This window comes from Panicum virgatum, chromosome 1K, assembly GCF_016808335.1.
Source record: "Panicum virgatum strain AP13 chromosome 1K, P.virgatum_v5, whole genome shotgun sequence".
Classification (NCBI taxonomy): Eukaryota; Viridiplantae; Streptophyta; class Magnoliopsida; order Poales; family Poaceae; genus Panicum; species Panicum virgatum.
Genome location: NC_053136.1, coordinates 53,852,627 through 53,871,507, shown reverse-complemented (window position 1 = coordinate 53,871,507; position 18,881 = coordinate 53,852,627). Strand labels below are relative to the sequence as shown.

At 42.6% G+C, this 18,881-nt stretch overlaps 1 protein-coding gene across 3 annotated transcripts; it reads right to left on the bottom strand.

Annotated features, from left to right (window-relative positions):
- Positions 1-73: 73 nt before the first annotated feature.
- On the bottom strand, positions 74-17,865 carry LOC120644250 (alpha-aminoadipic semialdehyde synthase-like). 3 transcript variants are annotated; one of them, XM_039920836.1, is made up of 26 exons: positions 17,680-17,865; positions 16,825-16,895; positions 16,470-16,730; positions 16,283-16,369; positions 16,057-16,186; positions 15,699-15,872; positions 15,137-15,216; positions 14,864-14,980; positions 14,447-14,522; positions 13,859-14,030; positions 13,471-13,567; positions 13,211-13,374; positions 5,913-5,967; positions 5,616-5,756; positions 4,166-4,486; positions 3,496-3,576; positions 3,139-3,204; positions 2,905-3,022; positions 2,613-2,742; positions 2,365-2,444; positions 1,814-1,972; positions 1,473-1,731; positions 1,173-1,281; positions 566-730; positions 409-478; positions 74-313 (listed from the first exon to the last, which is right to left on the bottom strand). In XM_039920836.1, exons 2-26 carry the CDS (start codon positions 16,843-16,845, stop codon positions 258-260), a joined length of 3,189 nt encoding a protein of 1,062 aa, XP_039776770.1. In that variant the 5' UTR covers positions 16,846-16,895; positions 17,680-17,865; the 3' UTR covers positions 74-257. The 3 variants fall into 3 exon arrangements, with proteins under 3 accessions (XP_039776770.1, XP_039776777.1, XP_039776782.1); XM_039920843.1 differs by lacking the exons at positions 16,057-16,186; positions 16,283-16,369; positions 16,470-16,730; positions 16,825-16,895; positions 17,680-17,865 and having other exon boundaries at positions 84-313; positions 15,137-15,208; positions 15,699-15,836; XM_039920848.1 differs by lacking the exons at positions 13,211-13,374; positions 13,471-13,567; positions 13,859-14,030; ... (7 more) ...; positions 16,825-16,895; positions 17,680-17,865 and adding an exon at positions 6,365-6,723 and having other exon boundaries at positions 84-313.
- Between the last annotated feature and the right edge of the window lie 1,016 nt (positions 17,866-18,881).

Genomic DNA, 18,881 nt, shown 5'->3' with positions numbered 1-18,881 from the left:
TAACCATATTGTCAGACCGTCCTGTTGGCCGGGGACGGCTGCTGAATCGTGCTCTTACCTAGTAAACCCGAAATGAATCAACCTATGGGCACTTTATTTGATATATAGGTCACAGAGGGCCATATGATACACCAACGATCCTTAGTTGCTATTTGCCCTATTTAGAACAGAACAGAGTATGTGCAGAAGGTATGTACCCAAGTATACTATATCTATACATCTATAATTCTATATACAAAGCTGTAACTTTGGAGTTTTTAAATCTCCACTCTCTCAGCCAGCTTGATGCCTGACGACTCCAGCATCTCCAATGCTTCAAACACGCAAACACACGAGTTAGCACTGTTGCACGTCCTGGTATTTGTACAAGGGGGACGCCGTGAAAACCATGGTCTACGTTGCACTCACCTGGAATGTAGATTTCAGGTTCGAGAGGCCTGATTACTCCTTTCGTCTGCACCTTGTTCTCAAGCAAGAGCTGCAATATGACATGGCACGAGAATAAATGAATATGCATTTCTTGCTTTTATCCTCATGCAAGTATAACTGTGGTTAAGGTTACTACCAGAGCTCCTATTGCTGCTGGTACGCCAACGGTAAGGGCCATCGCAGTGGTGGTGGATCCGCCATTCTCAACCTTTCCGAACTCCAGTAGCGTCGCTTGGTGCTTTTCAGTGGGTCGCCCATCCGGGTATTCCACTTCCACTTCATGGTGCAGCAGTACCATGTCCTGAATTACAAGAGCAGTGCCTCAGCAATGGTTATCCAAGGAAGACTATTGATTTGATTTAATCCATATTTTGAGCATGAAGTAAAAGCTATATGAAATAAGATGGTAGAACAGAGTCTGAAAAGAAGTTCGAATTCAGATTTACCATTAATTGACAATCACTGTTTTTGTAACTGAGTTTTGTCCCTGTCGAATTTATATTCTTGATTAAGGCAACTACAAATAATCTCCCTCTTAATGAAATGCGTGCTCAGGCACGTTCTCTAAAAAAAAGGCAACTACAAATAATGAATTAGTAATCGTGAGATTATTGCCTCCGTTTCTGTTATTTCCCCTTATTTCTTTTAATGACAATATGAATGTAGGTAGCACATGTATTTTAGCAAGTACATGCAGCACATGAGAATTGTGGAAGAGGCGGTAAGATAGTATTCAGCATCACCTGCTCATTGTGGCCATAGGCCATCCTCTGTTCCATTCGTTGGCAAATCACATTGAATGCACTTGAACAATCCTTAGGAATCTGAATCTCTTCATGTAGTCCCAAGAACCTGCCCGTGTACGATCGTGTTTTGTCAGTTCTAACATACAACTCATGTTTCCTGTTTCTAATATAATTTCCTAAATCATTTCTTGCCAGGGGATCATATACATATATTTATTAACTTGATGACATTATTTACACTGCACTACAGCAGTTCATAAAAGAAGTGAAATTTGGTAGCACAGGAGCTGGACTAACTTGATGGTTTTGACTGTCTTAACAGCTATGTCCTTCTCTTTGCAATGCCCAAGGCTCAATATTCTGGCAATCAATTCATCATCATATCCACCAGAGGCTTCAATATTTATGTTTGTGGTAGTTGTTGAGATATTATTAGCATTAAGTAGTTCATCAAGAAAACCCTTATATGTTGGACGATTAGTATCTTGCAGCAGCGGATGATTTGCAGCATCAAAGAACCCAATTTTCGATAGTGTAGCCATTATCTCACTAAAACCTGTGCATGTGCAACAAAATGGTGAATGGAAATCAGACTTCGCATGCAAGGGATGTCTCACTGAAACAAAAGGTACACAAACCTTCATAACGAAGAGTAGCTCTGTATATGGTAGATGCTTCTTCGGAGATACCATAAAGGTCTCCATATATCAAGGAATTCCGATTTGGCAAGTGTTCCAGAGCAAAAGCTGGAAGCCCTGGTAGTCTGAGCCTCTTTGCTGATTCATACAGGCTACTACCTGTTGAAGAGGTAAGCAATCATTCAACAGACATATGTAGTAATCCATTGTTTCAACAGATTGTTAGATTCTAGGATATGAAAACTGATTCAAGTTTTTCATATCTCCTTAGTTCCTCTATTCGTGGATAGAAAACTAACGCATGGATTACCCTGTAAATTAGGTCCTGATACAATTAATGTTTCATTGAAGACATATATATCCCCTGAATTGTTTGTATTCCTCTCTTTCTCGAACGCGTGTTTCTATTCCTCTCAGTGAGTCTACATGAGACGTGCGTTGTAATTTGTAGCCTCTACTTCTCTTTTCAGAAATTAGGCAGAGCTCCTGCCATCATGTATTTGCTCCTTTTTTCTTGTGCAGATATATCAGGAGACACGTAACTAACTTACCATCTACATGGATGGTTTCCCCAAGAAATTTGTAGACAGCAGGGTTTTTCCCTGAATGGACAGCACCAGCTGGGTTCCAACTGAAAAGTGGAAAGATAAACATTACCATTTCTGGAAAACTTGCCACACGAAGTATTATTACCAAGACGATTTGGATGTAGACACCTCATTATACAATACTGATATATTTTCAAAAAAAAATTATACTATACCGTTAATTGAATTATTTAGAGCATGGATACATCTACCTGAATTTATAGGCCAGTGGATTGTTTGCAGCAGCTGGAGATGGCAGCCCACCACAGAAAGATGTAAATGCCTTTACTTTTCCATTTCGAGCATGAGCTTCATCAATCATCTTCACTGACATCATGTGATCTGCATAAGATAAATATAAATAACCTTGTTTTTACAGGAAAATTAACTCATGATGAAACAGCACACTCACTATATGATACTTTAGCTAGTACTTCCATAAACATATGTACTATATGCATTCCGTTGAAATGTACATGAGCGACCATCATATCGAGGACATACCTATGCCAGGATCTAGACCCATTTCAGAAAGTATAGTTACACCTGCACCTTTGGCAGCTTGGCTCAAGTTTGACATGGATTCATCAACATAACTTGCCGTTACCATGTGCTTCTTGAGCTGTAATAGATGAATTTGCCAGTCGAACTCCCTCATAAGTATCGCATTGATAGTCGTTAAATGCCTTAACAGAGGACCCAAGGATTATATAAATGACAGGCAAATAAGAAGACTACCTCTATGCATACTCTTGCAATGGCAGCATGAAAACTAGCAGGCAGCAAGCTAACTACAACCTCAACCTGCAAGAGGAGCTTGCGTCATTAATCTGCTGGCAAGTTAGCACAGTAACGAACAAATTCATGGTCCAAGTTAAATATTTTGCTAGAAAGCACAAATCAACATTCTGAACCATGAAGTTATTGCGTTAGTGTGAATGAAGTAGGTTTAAAAATAAATGGGGTTCACTAATCGTGCAAGTGACAACAGTGTTGGGTACTTTTGCTTGCAACATACTCCTGCTCTCTTATCTTCGCTGTAAGTTGTGAAAGTGGACTTGTTCAGTAGAGACTTAATATCAGAATGAAACTTACCTGAGAAACAAGATCTGAAAGACTTCCAATATCAGCAACATCAAGCTGAGTAGCAGTTGCATTTTTAATACCCTCAACTATCTGCATGTACAGATACAGATATATGAGAATGTAATGGTTGAGTCCTACAAATATTGTATACATGTGTGTATGAAGGAATGCATATCTATTCATGAGTGGATGTCTATTCGTGGGAGGATTATCTGTTCATGAAAGGGTGCCTATTAGCGAAAGGACACATTAAGAGGGCATAGCAATTCATGGAAGGATGTGCTGCTTCATGAGTGGACATGATGGTTCAATGCAACCTTTTATCATGTATAAATAGATGGGGCATTAGCATCAATGGAATATATGACACAACAACACACTTGACTGCACATTCACATACACAACAAAGTAAAAAAAAATAGATATTTTGTACTAATAACAATGCTTAATCTCCATTAGAGGATAAAGTGATTAAACGATTGAACCAAGAATGTGTTAAATCAATCCTGGTTAACTGTTTCTACATAATTTTTTCCCTTACAGAGCAAAATACAGTATTTTTAATTTGGTAATGCTTACTGATGTCCCTAGAGCATGTTAATAGCAAGCCATGCAACCAACCAAACAGTACAGGAAAAAAATTGTCAAGAGTTGGGGAATGCATCGTTGCAAGAATAACCTCTTCTGCATCTTTTTGATACAAAGATGCCACAATGACATGAATTTGATCTGTGCTATTGTCATCAGCACCGTAGCTACATATGTTTGGGTAAGATGCTAGAAACTGCGCCGCTGGTCGACAAACTCTTCCAGCTCCAAGAATCAAAACCTTCGGCCCTTCTTTATCCACGATGTCACCAGTTCCACACTCATTGACTTTTCCTATCTTCAGAGATAGTTCAGTCTCTTTCCGAGCATTGTGATTTCCCCCGTGTGCATTAGCAAGAGAAGTCAAGGAATCAATTATTTTATCCAATGTGGCAGTATCATCTGCTCCTACCTGCAAAAGGCGTGTATCATATGTTTCAAAAAAACAAATCAAATTGTGGTTTTGTTCAGGTAGCTCAGGTAGAAAAACATTGGGTATAAGGTATAAAAAGAGAAGAAGATTCAAAACACAACCTGCACCAGAGTAAAGCAGATCTAGGGAAGCTAAGCTAAACAAGAAAAAAAAACTGTAACATTTATAATCTATGACTATGTTTTATTTTATTTTATTTCAGATTGGTAGTTTAGGTAGACTTTTAGTAAATTAAACAACATGCTTTAATCATAATAGGATGATGAGTTCAGGTGTTAAAAATTGAGAGAGGCCCAGAGGGGTCAAATTGCAATAAGCTGGTAAAAATAGCTGCCAAATTCGAAGGGCAGAACATTTGATGTAAAACAATTATCTGTACATATAAGTTGGAAGTTTAAGAATCAATGGTAGAGTTCTCAAAAGGAAAGAAAATGCTTTGCAGAAACTGGTCATTTCTGTTGAGTTTCTTGGGTTGCGAAAATAAATCAACCTGCAAAGTAGAACCCAGAAATTCTTGACCAGAAGAGCACAACTCAAAAACAAGAGGAAAGGAAGAGCTCAAACTGATAGATAGCAGTCCATGTTGCCGACCGGTCTTAGTAGAGCAATTGCAGAATGAGGTGTGCTCAAGAAGGGGAATGGAGATTGAACAGTGGAACCTTATCAATGATTGCCAGAAGTATATCTGAAGGGCATCTCTATCTATTTTAGCCATGGCCATACTGATGGGTTGGTCCAAACTTCTACCTTTTGCAGTGGTGATAGGGAATGGGCAGGATAACAGGAGTGGGCCTGGAGCTAGTTCCAAGTTCTTTTATTTGATTATCTTTTATATGTTTCCATATGAGTATCTCTCGAGCAAGAAATCCTGAATATCTGATCCTGTGACAGTGAGAAGATGAAACATTTCGGTTCACAGAGCACCTAGCTTTATTGGCAACAGTGAACTTTGCATTCTATGCACGAGGAGAAGATTTGTTCTTAAAAAAGAACTAGTACCTAAAAAGTAGTAACAACAGATGATTCTGATTCTTTTATCCTACTACTTATTTTCCAGGGAAGACTGGTCCTAAATAATTTGTGCTTCAATAAGAAATTAATTGCTTACTTCAAGCTCCGAGTATGACGTATCATCAATACTTTGTCCAACTTCACATCTAACCAACTGAAATGAACCTCCAGCTGCTTCAATAATGTCCAAAGCTTCGTTTATAAGAAACTTATCAAATAGGTGCCCACTGAGAGATACCTGTTTCATTTCAACAGTTTTAAAGACAGAAAAGACTGAGTGATTGTGTTTCACATGCACATATGTAAGTTCCTATTCGCAAATATACATGTGCATAATAGTGAAATACTCAAATCATAGATGCGCTGAAATAGTTGAAATAAATTATTTGCTAACCAGCGTGCTGTACTTCTTGTCAGGCGATGGATTAGCTTTTGCAGGTGCCAAATCGCTGCAAAGAATAAAAGAACATTTTGGACCATAGAAACATGGCAACTGGCAAGCACAGCAGTGTCGTAACAAGAAAACTATGGTTATGTGATGATAGGGAGAATGCCATTTTACAACATGACAAGTTGACAACCACCAAAGAGAAGAAGTTTGGACAAATCCCTACGAACAAAAATTAAAGAAACAGGAACAGGATGGTGTTCAAGTTATTGACACATAACAAAGCACACATGAATGATAATCAGCTTGTCCATATTTATTCAAGAGATCTAATAAAGAAAATACTAGTTCGAACAAAGCACAGTATTGATGACGAGTAACATCCAGGCCACTCAGTCCTCTGTACCCAACCTTAAATGTTCTGTTTACAAGAGTGGAACTATAGAAGCATATGTTACCTTTGGATGATCTCAGTCACACATGGCATGATCCTCCATTAGTCTAGATGTAGATATATGTAGACTGGGACAGCAGAGGATGGGCCAATCATGGGCCTATATAGTATATGGGCCTTAACACCCCCCCCCCCTCAAATTCAAGGCGGATCTGAAGCATTGAGTTTGAGCAAATGAAGTCGATGATGCTCTCGAGTTCTCAGAAACACGGATATGTGGGGATGCCGCCGTATCCCGTATCTGATACGTATCGGATACGGATACGCCGCGGATACACTAGAGATACGTATCCAAGCCGTATCGGCGTACTAGGCTGCATTGGGCCTAGAAACTCAAGATTGGATACGTATCTGTGTGTGATACGGCCCAGAAGCCCAACTCCATGGGAGTATCCTCCCCTGCCCTGCCGCATCCGCCCGCCCCACGCCCGCAGATGCACCCGCTTGCGCCGAGAGGGGTGGGGAAGGAGCTGCTGGGGAAGAAGATTGAGGGAGATGGTCGCCGTCCGCTGGGAAGAATCCCGGCAGCCGCCCCTTCCAACGCCGCGCGGTCGAGCCCGAGGCGGCCTTCCTGCCCGCGCGCCGCGCTCGATCCGTCGCGCCAGTTCGCCGGCGAGCTCGTCCTGCTCGACGCCGCGCTCCGCCCCGAGCCGGATCCGACCGCCGGCACGCGTGGAGATGGAGCTGCCGATGCTGGCCTCGAGGCCGCGCGCTGCAGGAGAGGGAGAGGCCGGCGGCCGGCCGGGGAAGGGAGGCGCTGGTGGCCGGCCGGGAAAAGGAGGGAGGGGAGACCGAGAGAGAGAAGAGAGAATGGGAGAGAGAGAGAGACGGGGAGACCGCGGGAGGGAGAGATAACAAATAAGGTTTTATTTTTTATTTTGCCCCTTTCCTTTTTCAATAATTATATTTTAGTCCCTAAAACTTCTATTTCCTCACATTCTAATCCCTATAACTTTTATTTTCTCACATTTTAGTCCCTGTAAAGGTAATAAATGAATTTTAAAGTCAAATGCCCACTCTGTTTTTAGGTGTTTTAACTGCTTTTCATTGTATCTCAGTGTGGCTATTTAATATGCATTATTATCTATTTATTTATATTTTTAGGTAGAACGTATCCGCGTATCGGGTTTTTTGGAAAAATGACGTATCTGCGTATCCGTATCCTTCCGATACCGATACACGTATCCGTATCCGTGCTGCTTAGCTCGAGTTTGTGCTTTGGTAAAGAAATCAGCAAGTTGCAATTCCAAAGGCACATACTGAGGAGCAATAGTTTTCTGATGACAATGAGACCGTGTAAAAGATGCTTCAACACCGATATGTTTAGTGAGTTCATGCTTCACGAGATCATTGGCAATCTGGATGGCTCCAGTGTTATCACAAAGAAGAGGCGTAGGGGTATCACAGGAAACTCCAAAATCAGCTAGTAGCCATCGAAGCCAGACAATCTCAGCAGTAGTAATAGCAAGAGCTCGAAGTTTTGCTTCTGTGCTAGAGCGAGAAACAACGGTCTGCTACTTGGACTTCCATGCAAGCGGAGAAGAGCCAAGAAGAATGCAATAACCAGAAATAGAATGACGGTCCATTGGATCACTGGCCCAAGTGGAGTCAGAGTAACCATGAAGCTGAAGAGAGTTATCACGAGCATAGAACAGACACTGAGAGGACGTGCCCCGTAGATACCGCAGCACACGAAGTAAGTGGCCAAAATGAACCGAAGTGGGGGCACTCACAAACTGACACCGGCGGAACTACATGTCGGCAAACATGGGTCGTGGCCCCCCCTTGGCCCAAATGAAATCACATAGCATCATTTCGAGTTTAATTGGTTAAGTGATTTTCCTTCTTGGTTAGAGTATTCAGAGAGCAACCACCGAGCATATTGACTTCTTTGCTTCATTTCCAGTAAGAATATAAAGAGAAGAAGTGGTTTTGATGTCTTCGCAGTACAAGATTTTGGCACACTTGAATGATAGATTGCTTCGGTTGCTTCTCACTCTACCAGTTTCAACAGGGAGCATTGAGTGTGCTTTGTCTACCTTGAAGATCATCAAAATAAGACTGCGCAATACCAATACGATGAAAGACGATTTTTTTTTACAACAGCTTGCTAGTATATATGTTTATAAGTTAAGCAAAATGGCCCCCCTACGGCTCATTTCTAGCTTCGCCACTGCAAACTGACTCAAAATATGTACTGCATGAGCAATATCAGGTCTCGTGACTGTGAGGTAAACAAGGCTCCCAACAATATGGCGATAGCGAGCAGGATCCTGAAGAGGTGTACCATCAGTGGGGCGAAGCTGCAAATGTAGATCCATAGGTGTGGCAGCTATCTTATTATCAGTAAGGCCGGATCGGTCAAGGAGATCTTGAATGTATTTAGATTGAGAAATATAATACCCCTGTTTAGAATGCAAAACCTCAATGCCCAAGAAATAACTGAGTGGACCTAGATCAGTCATTTGAAACTGCTGACTAAGGTGCCTCTTAACTAGAGAAACATGTTCACTATCATCAACATATAAGAGTAGTAGAGTACGACCACGTGACAAAACATGAATGAATAAAGTAGGATCATGAGGGCTTGGTGAAAAACCAGCAGCTGTTATCACAGAGGCGAACCGCTCAAACCAAGCACGAGGGGCCTGTTTGAGGCCATATAGAGCACGACGAAGGTGACAAACATAACCTGGAGGAGCATCAACACCTGGAGGTGGGTGCATGTAAACTTCCTCATGTAAGTCACCATGAAGAAAAGCGTTCTTGACATCCATCTAAGAGATAGTCCAAGAACGACTAGCAGCCACTGCAATCATAGTACGGACTGTACGATCAAGGGCAGCAAGCTCTTCTGACATAGCAGACTGCCACTCGGGAACCGTAGAGGCTTCCTTATAAGTAGATGGTTCAGAAAGAACAGCACTGACACGTGAGTAACCATACCTGTCAGGAGGCTCAATAGAGGTACGATTCCGTAGATTATATCTTGGGGCAACCTGTGACTCATCAGGAATAACATTAGACGCATCAATATTGTTAGATTCACCCAAACCAGGAGTATCAGGACTGGCCGAAGAAGTGAGATTAGGTGGAAGCACTATGGGGTCTTTTGGACGGCGAGTGTAAACTTGTGTGATAGGAGGTTTAGAGGGTGGTGGTGGTGGAGGTGGAGGAGGAGGAGGATTATGTGGTGCAGGTGGCGGAGTAGGTGGAATGGGCGGAGGAAGACACATGAAATTTGTAGACTCTGTGGGAGAACAAGAGGGTTGAGTGGAGCGATTATAAAAGAAATGAGTATCCTCATGGAAAGTCACATCACGAGAAATACGCATGCGACGAGAGGAAGGGTCATAGCAGCGATAACCCTTATGTTTAGGACTATACCCCAAAAACACACATTCAGCTGACTGAGCAGTCAACTTAGTTCGCTCACGAGGTGCCAGCAGGACATAGCACGTGCATCCAAAAACCCGAAAATGATCATAGCTAGGTGGTGTACCAAAAAACACTTCACCAGGACATTTGCACGACAATTTGGATGATGGTTGTCTATTTATGAGATATACTGCGGTAGAAACAGCTTCACCCCAGAAATGAGAGGGTACGAAGGAGGAAATCAAAAGAGTACGAGCAGTCTCGATGATATGGCGATGCTTGCGCTCAGCGACATCATTTTGAGCATGAGCACCAGGGCATGAGAGCTGAGGCAAAGTGCCCTCAGATGCCAAAAATTGGCGAAAGGCATCAGATAAGTACTCACCGTCAGAATCAGAACGAAACACCTTGATAGGAGTGGAAAACTGAGTCGCCCTGTTCATGGTCCGGTTTCACCGATTTCTGGTTAAAAACCAACCCAAACCATGAGGGAGTCCAGTGAGCGGGTTAGAAACCAGTGGGTTGGACGGTTACGGTTTAAACCGGTCGCTAACTATCCTTGCGCCTCCCTGCCTCAGCTCGAGTCCTCTCCAGCATGGAGGGCGGGCAGCACCAAGCCACGCGTTGGCGTTGCGACTTGCCAGCAGGAGTGCAGGACGTACTGCAGCGCAGCCTCTGAGTCCATGCCGGAAGCCAGCTGTGGCCAGCGAGGAGGACATCATCATGTTGATGCTACATGTGTGTCACGAACGGGTTACGTGGTTCAAACCAACCCATGCATGGTCTTGAGAAGCGGTTTAACATGGGCTGGTTACACGGGTTGGCCGGGTTGAAACCGGACCATGTACAGGGCGAAAACTGAGTGTGTACCATACGTGCAAAAGACTGATAAACTGAGCACAATTGGGAACGATGTTTCATAAAGTAAATTCAAGTATATCGAGAATAATCATCAATGAAGATAACATAATACTTATGACCACCCTTGGTGGAAAAAGGTGCATGACCCCATACATCTAACATCTGAATGAATGAGGTCAAAAGATTTTTCTGAGCGAGATGTACTAGAAGAATAGGGAAGTTGTATCTGTTTTCCAAGTTTACAACCCTTACAGTGGAAGCTAGACTCAACTGATATATGACCTAGACAACCACTACTTATTAAGGTCGACAAGCGAGACCCACATAAATGGCCAAGATGGTGATGCCATTTGGCAAAAGATGATGCAGATGACGATGTTGTGGATGACACGTGAGCGGTAGCGGCAACAGAGGAAGGAAGACGGAGGGTGTCCAGAATGTAAAGGTTTGAAGAACCTCTACGGCGATGGCCAGTCCCAATCACAGTCCCGCTTCGACGATCTTGAATTAAACAAGATAAGTCATCAAATCCAATAAAACAATTCTGATCGGTGATCTGGCCAACGGAAAGAAGATTCATGGACAGCTGAGGTACAAGAGAGACATCAGACATGTGGTACAGAAAAATGTGAAGTAGAAAGTGAACCCTGATGAGTGATAGAACAAGGTGTCCCATCGGCTGTCTGAACAGAGGCGCCCTCATGAACAGTGTGGCAATCAACTAACTGAGAGTGGTCAGAAGTCATGTGAAACGAAGCACCAGAATCAAGGACCCAAGAGGACTGAGAACCACCAACAGGTGAAGCAGCAACAATAGATACTGAGCCCTTAGGGGTAGCAGGTATACCATGGGCACGAGCAGCATGTCGAGTACGATAGTCAGCTAACTTCTCTGGATATTTACTGAAGCAATTGTCTGACCAATGGGTGGACTTCTTACAATGCTCACAAGGTGGAAAAGGGCTTCTAGTAGATATCCCCGCCTTCTGAGCAACAGCAAGAACACTGTGAGGTGCTAACACTGAAGGAGCAGGCGACAGTGAACGAAGGCGAGTTTCTTCAGCAGTCAAAGAAGCCAAGACATCAGACATGGATGGAGAAACATGATTATTAAGCAGCTGAGCACGTACTGGTTCAAATTCTGACCTCAGTCCCATGACAAACTGGTACATAAGAAATTGTTCAATGAACTTAGTCTTCTTAGTGCATCCTGAACAGTTAGCAGTGGACGAAGGAACCATGGACAGAACTGGTCCCATGAAACGATCAAAAGCATTGTAATAATCATCAATAGATAATTCATCTTGCTGAAGTCCACGAAGACCTTGCATCAAGGTATGCAGATGAGCACCACTGACTTGAACAAATCTCTTCTGTAAATAATCCCACATCTCTTTAGCTGTCTTGCAAGGCTGAAGACTCATCATGAAAGATGGTTTCATACTAGTGACAATAGCACTCTTCACCCTTCCATCATCATTAAGCCAAGCTGTGACAGCAGCAGAATTGGAGCCATCTGTACTAGCAATTGGTTGAGTTTCAGTGAGATATGCGGCTACACCATAGCCACCCAGTACTGTCTCAACACAAAAGGCCCACTCTCTGTAATTCTGGCCATCAAACTTCAACGGAATGGAGATGGCACTGGGCTGCGACATGATGAAGAGGAAGAAAGAAAAACAGAGACTGCAGACCGTGAAGATGACGAGGGACGACGGCGGCGAGCTGCAGAGAGGAAGACCCCAAGAAACGAGGCCGCGACGGGCGGCGAAGGGAGGCCGCGCCGGCGACGAACAGCCGCGCGGACGGGGCGTGCGGACGGCCTCGCGACGGGCGGGGACGGGCGCAGCAGGCGCGGACGGGCGCGGAACGGGACGGGCGACGGCACACGCGGACGGCTGCGCGACGGGCGCAGCCACCACGCGCGACGGGTGGAGATGGGTTCGCCGGCTGCGCGACGGGCAGCAGACGGGGACGGCGATGCGCCGTGAGAGGGAAAACGGGATCGTGGGTGGCTAAAAAATAACCCTAACCCTAATCCATGGCTTGGATACCATGCTACCTTTGGATGATCTCAGTCACACACGGCATGATCCTCCATTAGTCTAAATGTAGATATATGTAGGCTGGAACAGCAGAGGATGGGCCAATCATTGGCCTATATAGTATATGGGCCTTAACAGCATACAACAGAAATAACTTGGGACTATGTATTGTTTGGTGTGAATAGATACAAGTGCAGAAACACATCCACTACCATGCCCCACGTGGGAAACTATATACAGAGTGCAAGGGGTATATTCAACATAGCATCCTATACTTTAGACTAATTGAACAGCATATGAGATATACAAGATATGCAACACCCTAGTTTATGTTCCGTAAAGAAGTCTCCCAACTGGAGCCTTGAAGGTACATACTTGTAGGGTTATTTAAAAAAAATTCATTCCCCTTATTGTACAGTAACAACCATGAGTGAACTCTAAAATGAATCACATGTTTTAACAAGATTGGCTATTTATCTTCTTTGCATCTTTACGGATCTTATGCTCCAAGGGAACCATCTGAGAGGAGTAGAATATGAAGATGGATTGAAGTACTTGAAGCTTACATCATAGTCTTTCGCATCCTAGGAATATATTCATACAAAGAAGTTAATCTGCCATCATGAGCAATGCAAGCTCTTCTCAAGTAGGAGGGAAGTTCCACCAGTTGCTTCATTGAGGCCAAGCTAGCAACAAATTTAGATAATATGTTTCCAAAATGTTGGGAGGCCTACATGGTTTCAATACAATGGAACAACAGTTAAATCAATGCAACGAGCTGATGCCTATATAAAATACCTTCTTCATTCTATAAGAAATCTTATACCTCTTTAGAAAACTCTGTAGGGAGAATGTCAACAGCTAAGCAGATCACACCGTTACCTTCCATATCATCATGATATGAATTATTAGAAGGATCATACCTGCGGTTGTGTATTCCATGATTAGTCAAAACCGTAACTATTACAAGAACCACTAAAAATCCTATGGGGAAGCAGCCACCAAGAATCTGGGGTGCTTCAAATATCAGACAATGTTCTACTGATCTACAATTACTGGGCAAGGACAAAAGTTTGTAAGCAAATTTTGCATCCACAATGAGATATGTAAGCAATGCCAACACATGTTAGGATATTGTGACTGCTTCCCATGGGTTATCTATACCCCTTTCCAACTTTGAATTAAAACAAATAGAAAATAAAGGAATGCATTACCGGAAGAAGGGCTTCTCTATTGATGTACTCTTGTCCACAAATTCAATGGAACCTCCAATATCACAAGTTATATCACAAATGCCAACCAACAGACAACCAGATTTCATCAGTTGCTGCAACTGACTGATACTCAGTAATCGTGGAAACCTCCTCTCCCAGTACATACAGTTTACTGCAGAAACCATGAATATATAAATTAGAGTATTATGGATAAATATGGCCAGTACAACGATTTATTGCAGGAAGTAGCAGAGTTTTACTAACTCAAATCATGTTCATAAAATATCAATAATCAACGACAACCTCATCAGATTAGCGATCCTATTGAGGACCGCACTAGATTTTACCCTACATTGTTCTATGCTACACAAAATAATAGTTAGAAATGGTTTCAAATACTGTACTTCTCTCAGAGTACTAAAATAAACTAAAACAAAAGGAATTGTATAACTGAGAGCTGTATTAAAGATTGTGTCAAAACATGGAATACCCATTTATGACTGGTCTCACACGTTCAAGGTAGATAAAAAATGTTTTAAAGAGCACAACAGAACAACATCTGATACAAGAACTCGGCCAAGGCCATACCAATGACAGATGCATATGGAGCAATCCTTTCATGAAAAACTGGAGCGTAGTGTTCTGGATGAGCATAATAGTCAGCCTGCAGATTCACAGATTTAAGATTACTGAGTGAGGCACTGAGGCTATTGAAAAGCTGAGGAACTGCTAATAAGGTACTTGTCTCCAGAAAAAAAATCTGTAAAATGTGGATGCAATTGACTTAAGAATAAATTTATTAAGAAATGTAAAAAGGACAAGGTCAGATAGGCACGAAGGTTTTAATACATGACCAGTATAATGAGAAAAGACTATTCCGACATGATAATGTTGAAATGTGAGTATGAGGCTTAATACATCTATGGAATGTGATAACGTTTTTATAACTGAGAAATTCCAAACAAAAACTACAAATCTACTTGTGGTTCAAGAGATGTCAGTTACTTTGTCAAAATGTCTGGTAGGATCCTTGTGAGAGACCATGTCTCTAGAAGTCACAACACAACCATACAGTTGAAATACTCTCTTGGTTGACTGAGATTGTTTAGACAGATTCCAGGCCTGTAATATTAACAATAGAGTATAATGAGGTATACTTCTGGATGCAGAAAGAGGTGGTAGAAATTTGATTTATTTCAAACATGGAAAAGAGAAACTCACAAAAGAAATTGTTAACTACTCGAACTTATGACAAGAAAATGAGTAATGGCATAGTACCGCAGAAATTTCAGGAAGTTTCTCAGCATCAACGAAGGTATGGGGCAATAGCTTGAATATCTCCTGTGCACCCTGAGAGACTATCACATTGAAATTATATATGTGACGTGTAAATTTTGTAAGATCAAACCTAAATTGAAAATGCGGTATAGTAAGGTCCCAGTTTTCCCATTTCCTTCAGTAAACATGTATACATACATTTTTGCTCAACACATTGCTATCAATATTGCCCCTGGTAACAGCATCGTAAAGATATTCAATTTTGCATATCTTATTTAACAACAATAATTCAAAGATTGCTCATGACAGGGTAAAAAATTTTGTCAGCAAAATTCTACAAACTATATAGTATTTGTGCGGTGGTCCAAAAACAAAGCGGAACAAGAGTGATGAAACCATATCCACAATAGGAGAGATGTTTTGTGCCCCATTAAGATTATGAAATGACCAGATGATACAAGGATTCAATCCCCAAGAGCACAAGACACCCCCCCCCCCTCATATAAGAAGCCTACTGTGAACTCAGAATCAAAAAAATGGAAAATGTTAACAGCACAATTACCATTCCCAACTCCAGTGAATACAAATACTATTGGACAAATTCCAGATGGAAGTCCAAATGTTGCTATCTCTTCACCAACGGCAATGACTGCAGCCTTGGCTGCAGCGAGTGAAGGATACATATGAGATTGCCCCAGAGAGAGAAACGGAGTCGAGTACCCAAGGCTTAAATATCCTGAAATTGCAAGAGAAGACCTGCCGCTTGAATAACCAGCAGTCAAATTCATTTTAAACAATTACATGTAAGTTGCATTGAGCAAATTAACTAGTTCCGACAATAAACTCAGATAGAAAAATCCAAGTATCAAAGGAGTAATATTATTAGGTATGAACCGAGAAATATTGGTCATTGTACTTACGCTGTCCGAGACCATGTAAGAAATCTATCAGCCCAGCTCTACCAGCAAACTTCCCAAATGCAAGCGATCTTTTCCCATCATCTCCAACAATTAGCTCATAATCGAACAAGGACACCCTCTCTTCCAGGATCTGAGAATGTTAATCAAGTAATCAACATCTTAATATTCCACAGGAATGACAGTGCAGGTTGACTGAAAACATGCATGTACAAGCATATGTTTATACCTTATCTAACAGTGGCATATTCTCTTTCTGGGCCTTGTGGGTGTGTGAAAAGAATGTGTACGCTCTATCTGGAAGAATCATCTCCAACTGTCCAAGACATCTCCAAGCATCAGACTTACGATACTGGTACAGACTACAGAGCACTGTCAAATAGAGCATCTGCATGTCGCTTAATGAGAAATATGACCTTTGGTTGTTTGATGCCTATAATAAGGCCACACTCTGACAGGTCTTCTGAAATCTTGCATCCAGAATCCTCATACTGAGCATCATGATGGATCCTCTTTGTGCTTGGCTGCACAATTATCCGGTTTACTCGAGTTCTGTTCCCTCCTCCGAGCAGAAGGCGAGCACAGTGGGAAGGAGTTAACGGTGCCCTCCTTTCCCACATATTACAAGTCTCGGCAAGAATCCCAACAACTCCATTGCCCAGCAAGGTGTCATTGCTCTGAGAGTGGAAACATAATCACATAATTAACCTTCATTTTAAATGAACCAATTATGAAACACCGGGCAGTGTTAACAACAAAAAGGGTACACACTTCAGTTGCAGCAGAACCCATATCAAAGTCCAATTAAGGCGCCACGATCACGAACATGCAATCTGCTACTCCTGAAAATGAAACAAGCTATGATAATCAGAATATTCCAAACAAAGCAAATAGCTATCACAGAGAGTACAACATGCTATGGCCTTCTCTGCGGGCCAATCAATCTGTACAAAACAACCAAAGGGTCTAAATCAAGGTTCCTGCCAGATCAGACAAAGAGACGGTAGTAGACTAGTACAGTAGTACTGTAGTACGACTTTAGTGAGATGACTGAACAACATAACCACTGATTTCTTTATTCCAGAAAATGGTCCTCCCACAGTCCCACGGCCACGGCTTCAACAGCGCAACGATCACCTTCAGTTAACACCCCCCACCCCCACCAACATGGCCCAATCCTGCAGTCCAGGATCAAGTGACACGCATGATGTAGCCAGCCACTGAAGCAACCACCTAGCCAAGTCACTCCAGCGTCGCGCCCACACTGTCCGTAGCTACCTTGTCACGGGCTGCCTGCCTGCCTGCCGCTGTCTCAGCCCCACACTTGTTTCGTCAGCAGGTTGTCTACAGGCAGGCCTCTCCCTCCCCATCCCCGGGAGCAAATGCACGTGTACGGCGCCGCCGCCGTCGGTCCCCCAACGCCCGCCGCTTCCGACTGATCGCCAGCAGCAGCGCCCCCAAACGGCACCAAATCAACCGCACTGGTCGTCGGAGCCGCGAACCGGAACGCCCGAAAACCCCCGTCGCGAATCAATCACCACGCAAGAGGCGCACGCGCGTGCGGAAGCAGAACTCCAAATTAAAAACAGGGGGAAACCACCGGAGGAAAAGCAGGCAGTGCCGTACCTGACACCTCGACGGCGAAATGGGGGGCGCTCGGAGCTAGCGGAGGTGAGGTGGCGGATGGAGGGGGGGAGTCGGATGAGGACTTGCGCTGGCGGAGTTTACCGGGAGGCGAGCTTTAAATAGAGGAGGGGAGGGGAAGAACCGCGATTTCGATTTGTACACGCCAAATGATTTCGCCGACGAGGATGACACGTGGAGGGATGGCAACGGGTACAAACTTGTCGGTACTAGCGTTTACGTTTTCGTTTTTGAAAAAAATTTCGGTGGCCACCGGAAACGGTATACCGGCCGAAATTTCGCGGTTTTCCGGTGATTTCGACTGGAAAGAGTTCTCAAATTCAAAATTCCGAAATTTTGGTTTTCCGGCCGGAATTTCGTTGTATTTTACCGGTATTCCGGTGCATTTCACCGAAAAATGATGGTAATGGTTGGAAAATGATGGAAAATTATGTATTTATGAAAAAATTGAAAATTTTGGCGGAGTTTGGCCTAATTATGTCTATATTGATAGATTATAATACACAATATATAATAAACTCCAGCACACAATGAGAAATAAAAAATGAAACACACTACAATAATGCAAAGAAGTAGTATAGTGTAAGTAAATACGCTAGACATTCACGGAAGCTTATAAACTAAAAATAGCAAGCAGTCTAGCACTCAAGCATTTATATATGATAAGGTATTTTTCGATCATGCAAATCATTACACTCAAGTATTTTTCGATCATGCAAATCATTAGGTATTTCTATATGCAATACCATAGCACTCAAAAATTTCAATCATGCAATATGCATAACCTATAGGGATTTTTCTATGAAATAAAGCCTTATGATTTCTAACGAATAATCAAAGTTCAAATCCACTAATAAATAATGAATAATCATTACAGAAAACTCACAGATCTGCGGCTGCGGAAAGCCGGCGATACCGGCCGGAATACCGGTGCCCGGTCCCGGAAAACCGGTGCCCACGCGCGGAAAACCAGCGGGTCTGTAACGGGTTCGAACCCAAATTATCAATTTTACCTACCAAATCAATTTAGATTTGAATGATTTTAAGTGCTATTAGCTAATAAAAGCCCCTAGTTTTTTATCATATTTTTCCCCAATTTTTTTGATAGTTATTTATAAATTTTTTTAAATTTTTAAAATTCAAAACGAAAAATACCGAAAAACACCGGTATACCAAAAGCCGGT

Excerpts from the sequence above, each read along its gene's own strand:
- LOC120644250 (XM_039920836.1), bottom strand. The coding sequence starts at position 16,845 with ATGGGTTCTGCTGCAACTGAA. Across the intron at positions 15,873-16,056 it reads CTTACATGGTCTCGGACAGC|GATATTTAAGCCTTGGGTAC; the intron begins GTAAGTACAATG and ends TTGCAATTTCAG. Across the intron at positions 1,282-1,472 it reads AAGACAGTCAAAACCATCAA|GTTCTTGGGACTACATGAAG; the intron begins GTTAGTCCAGCT and ends GTACACGGGCAG.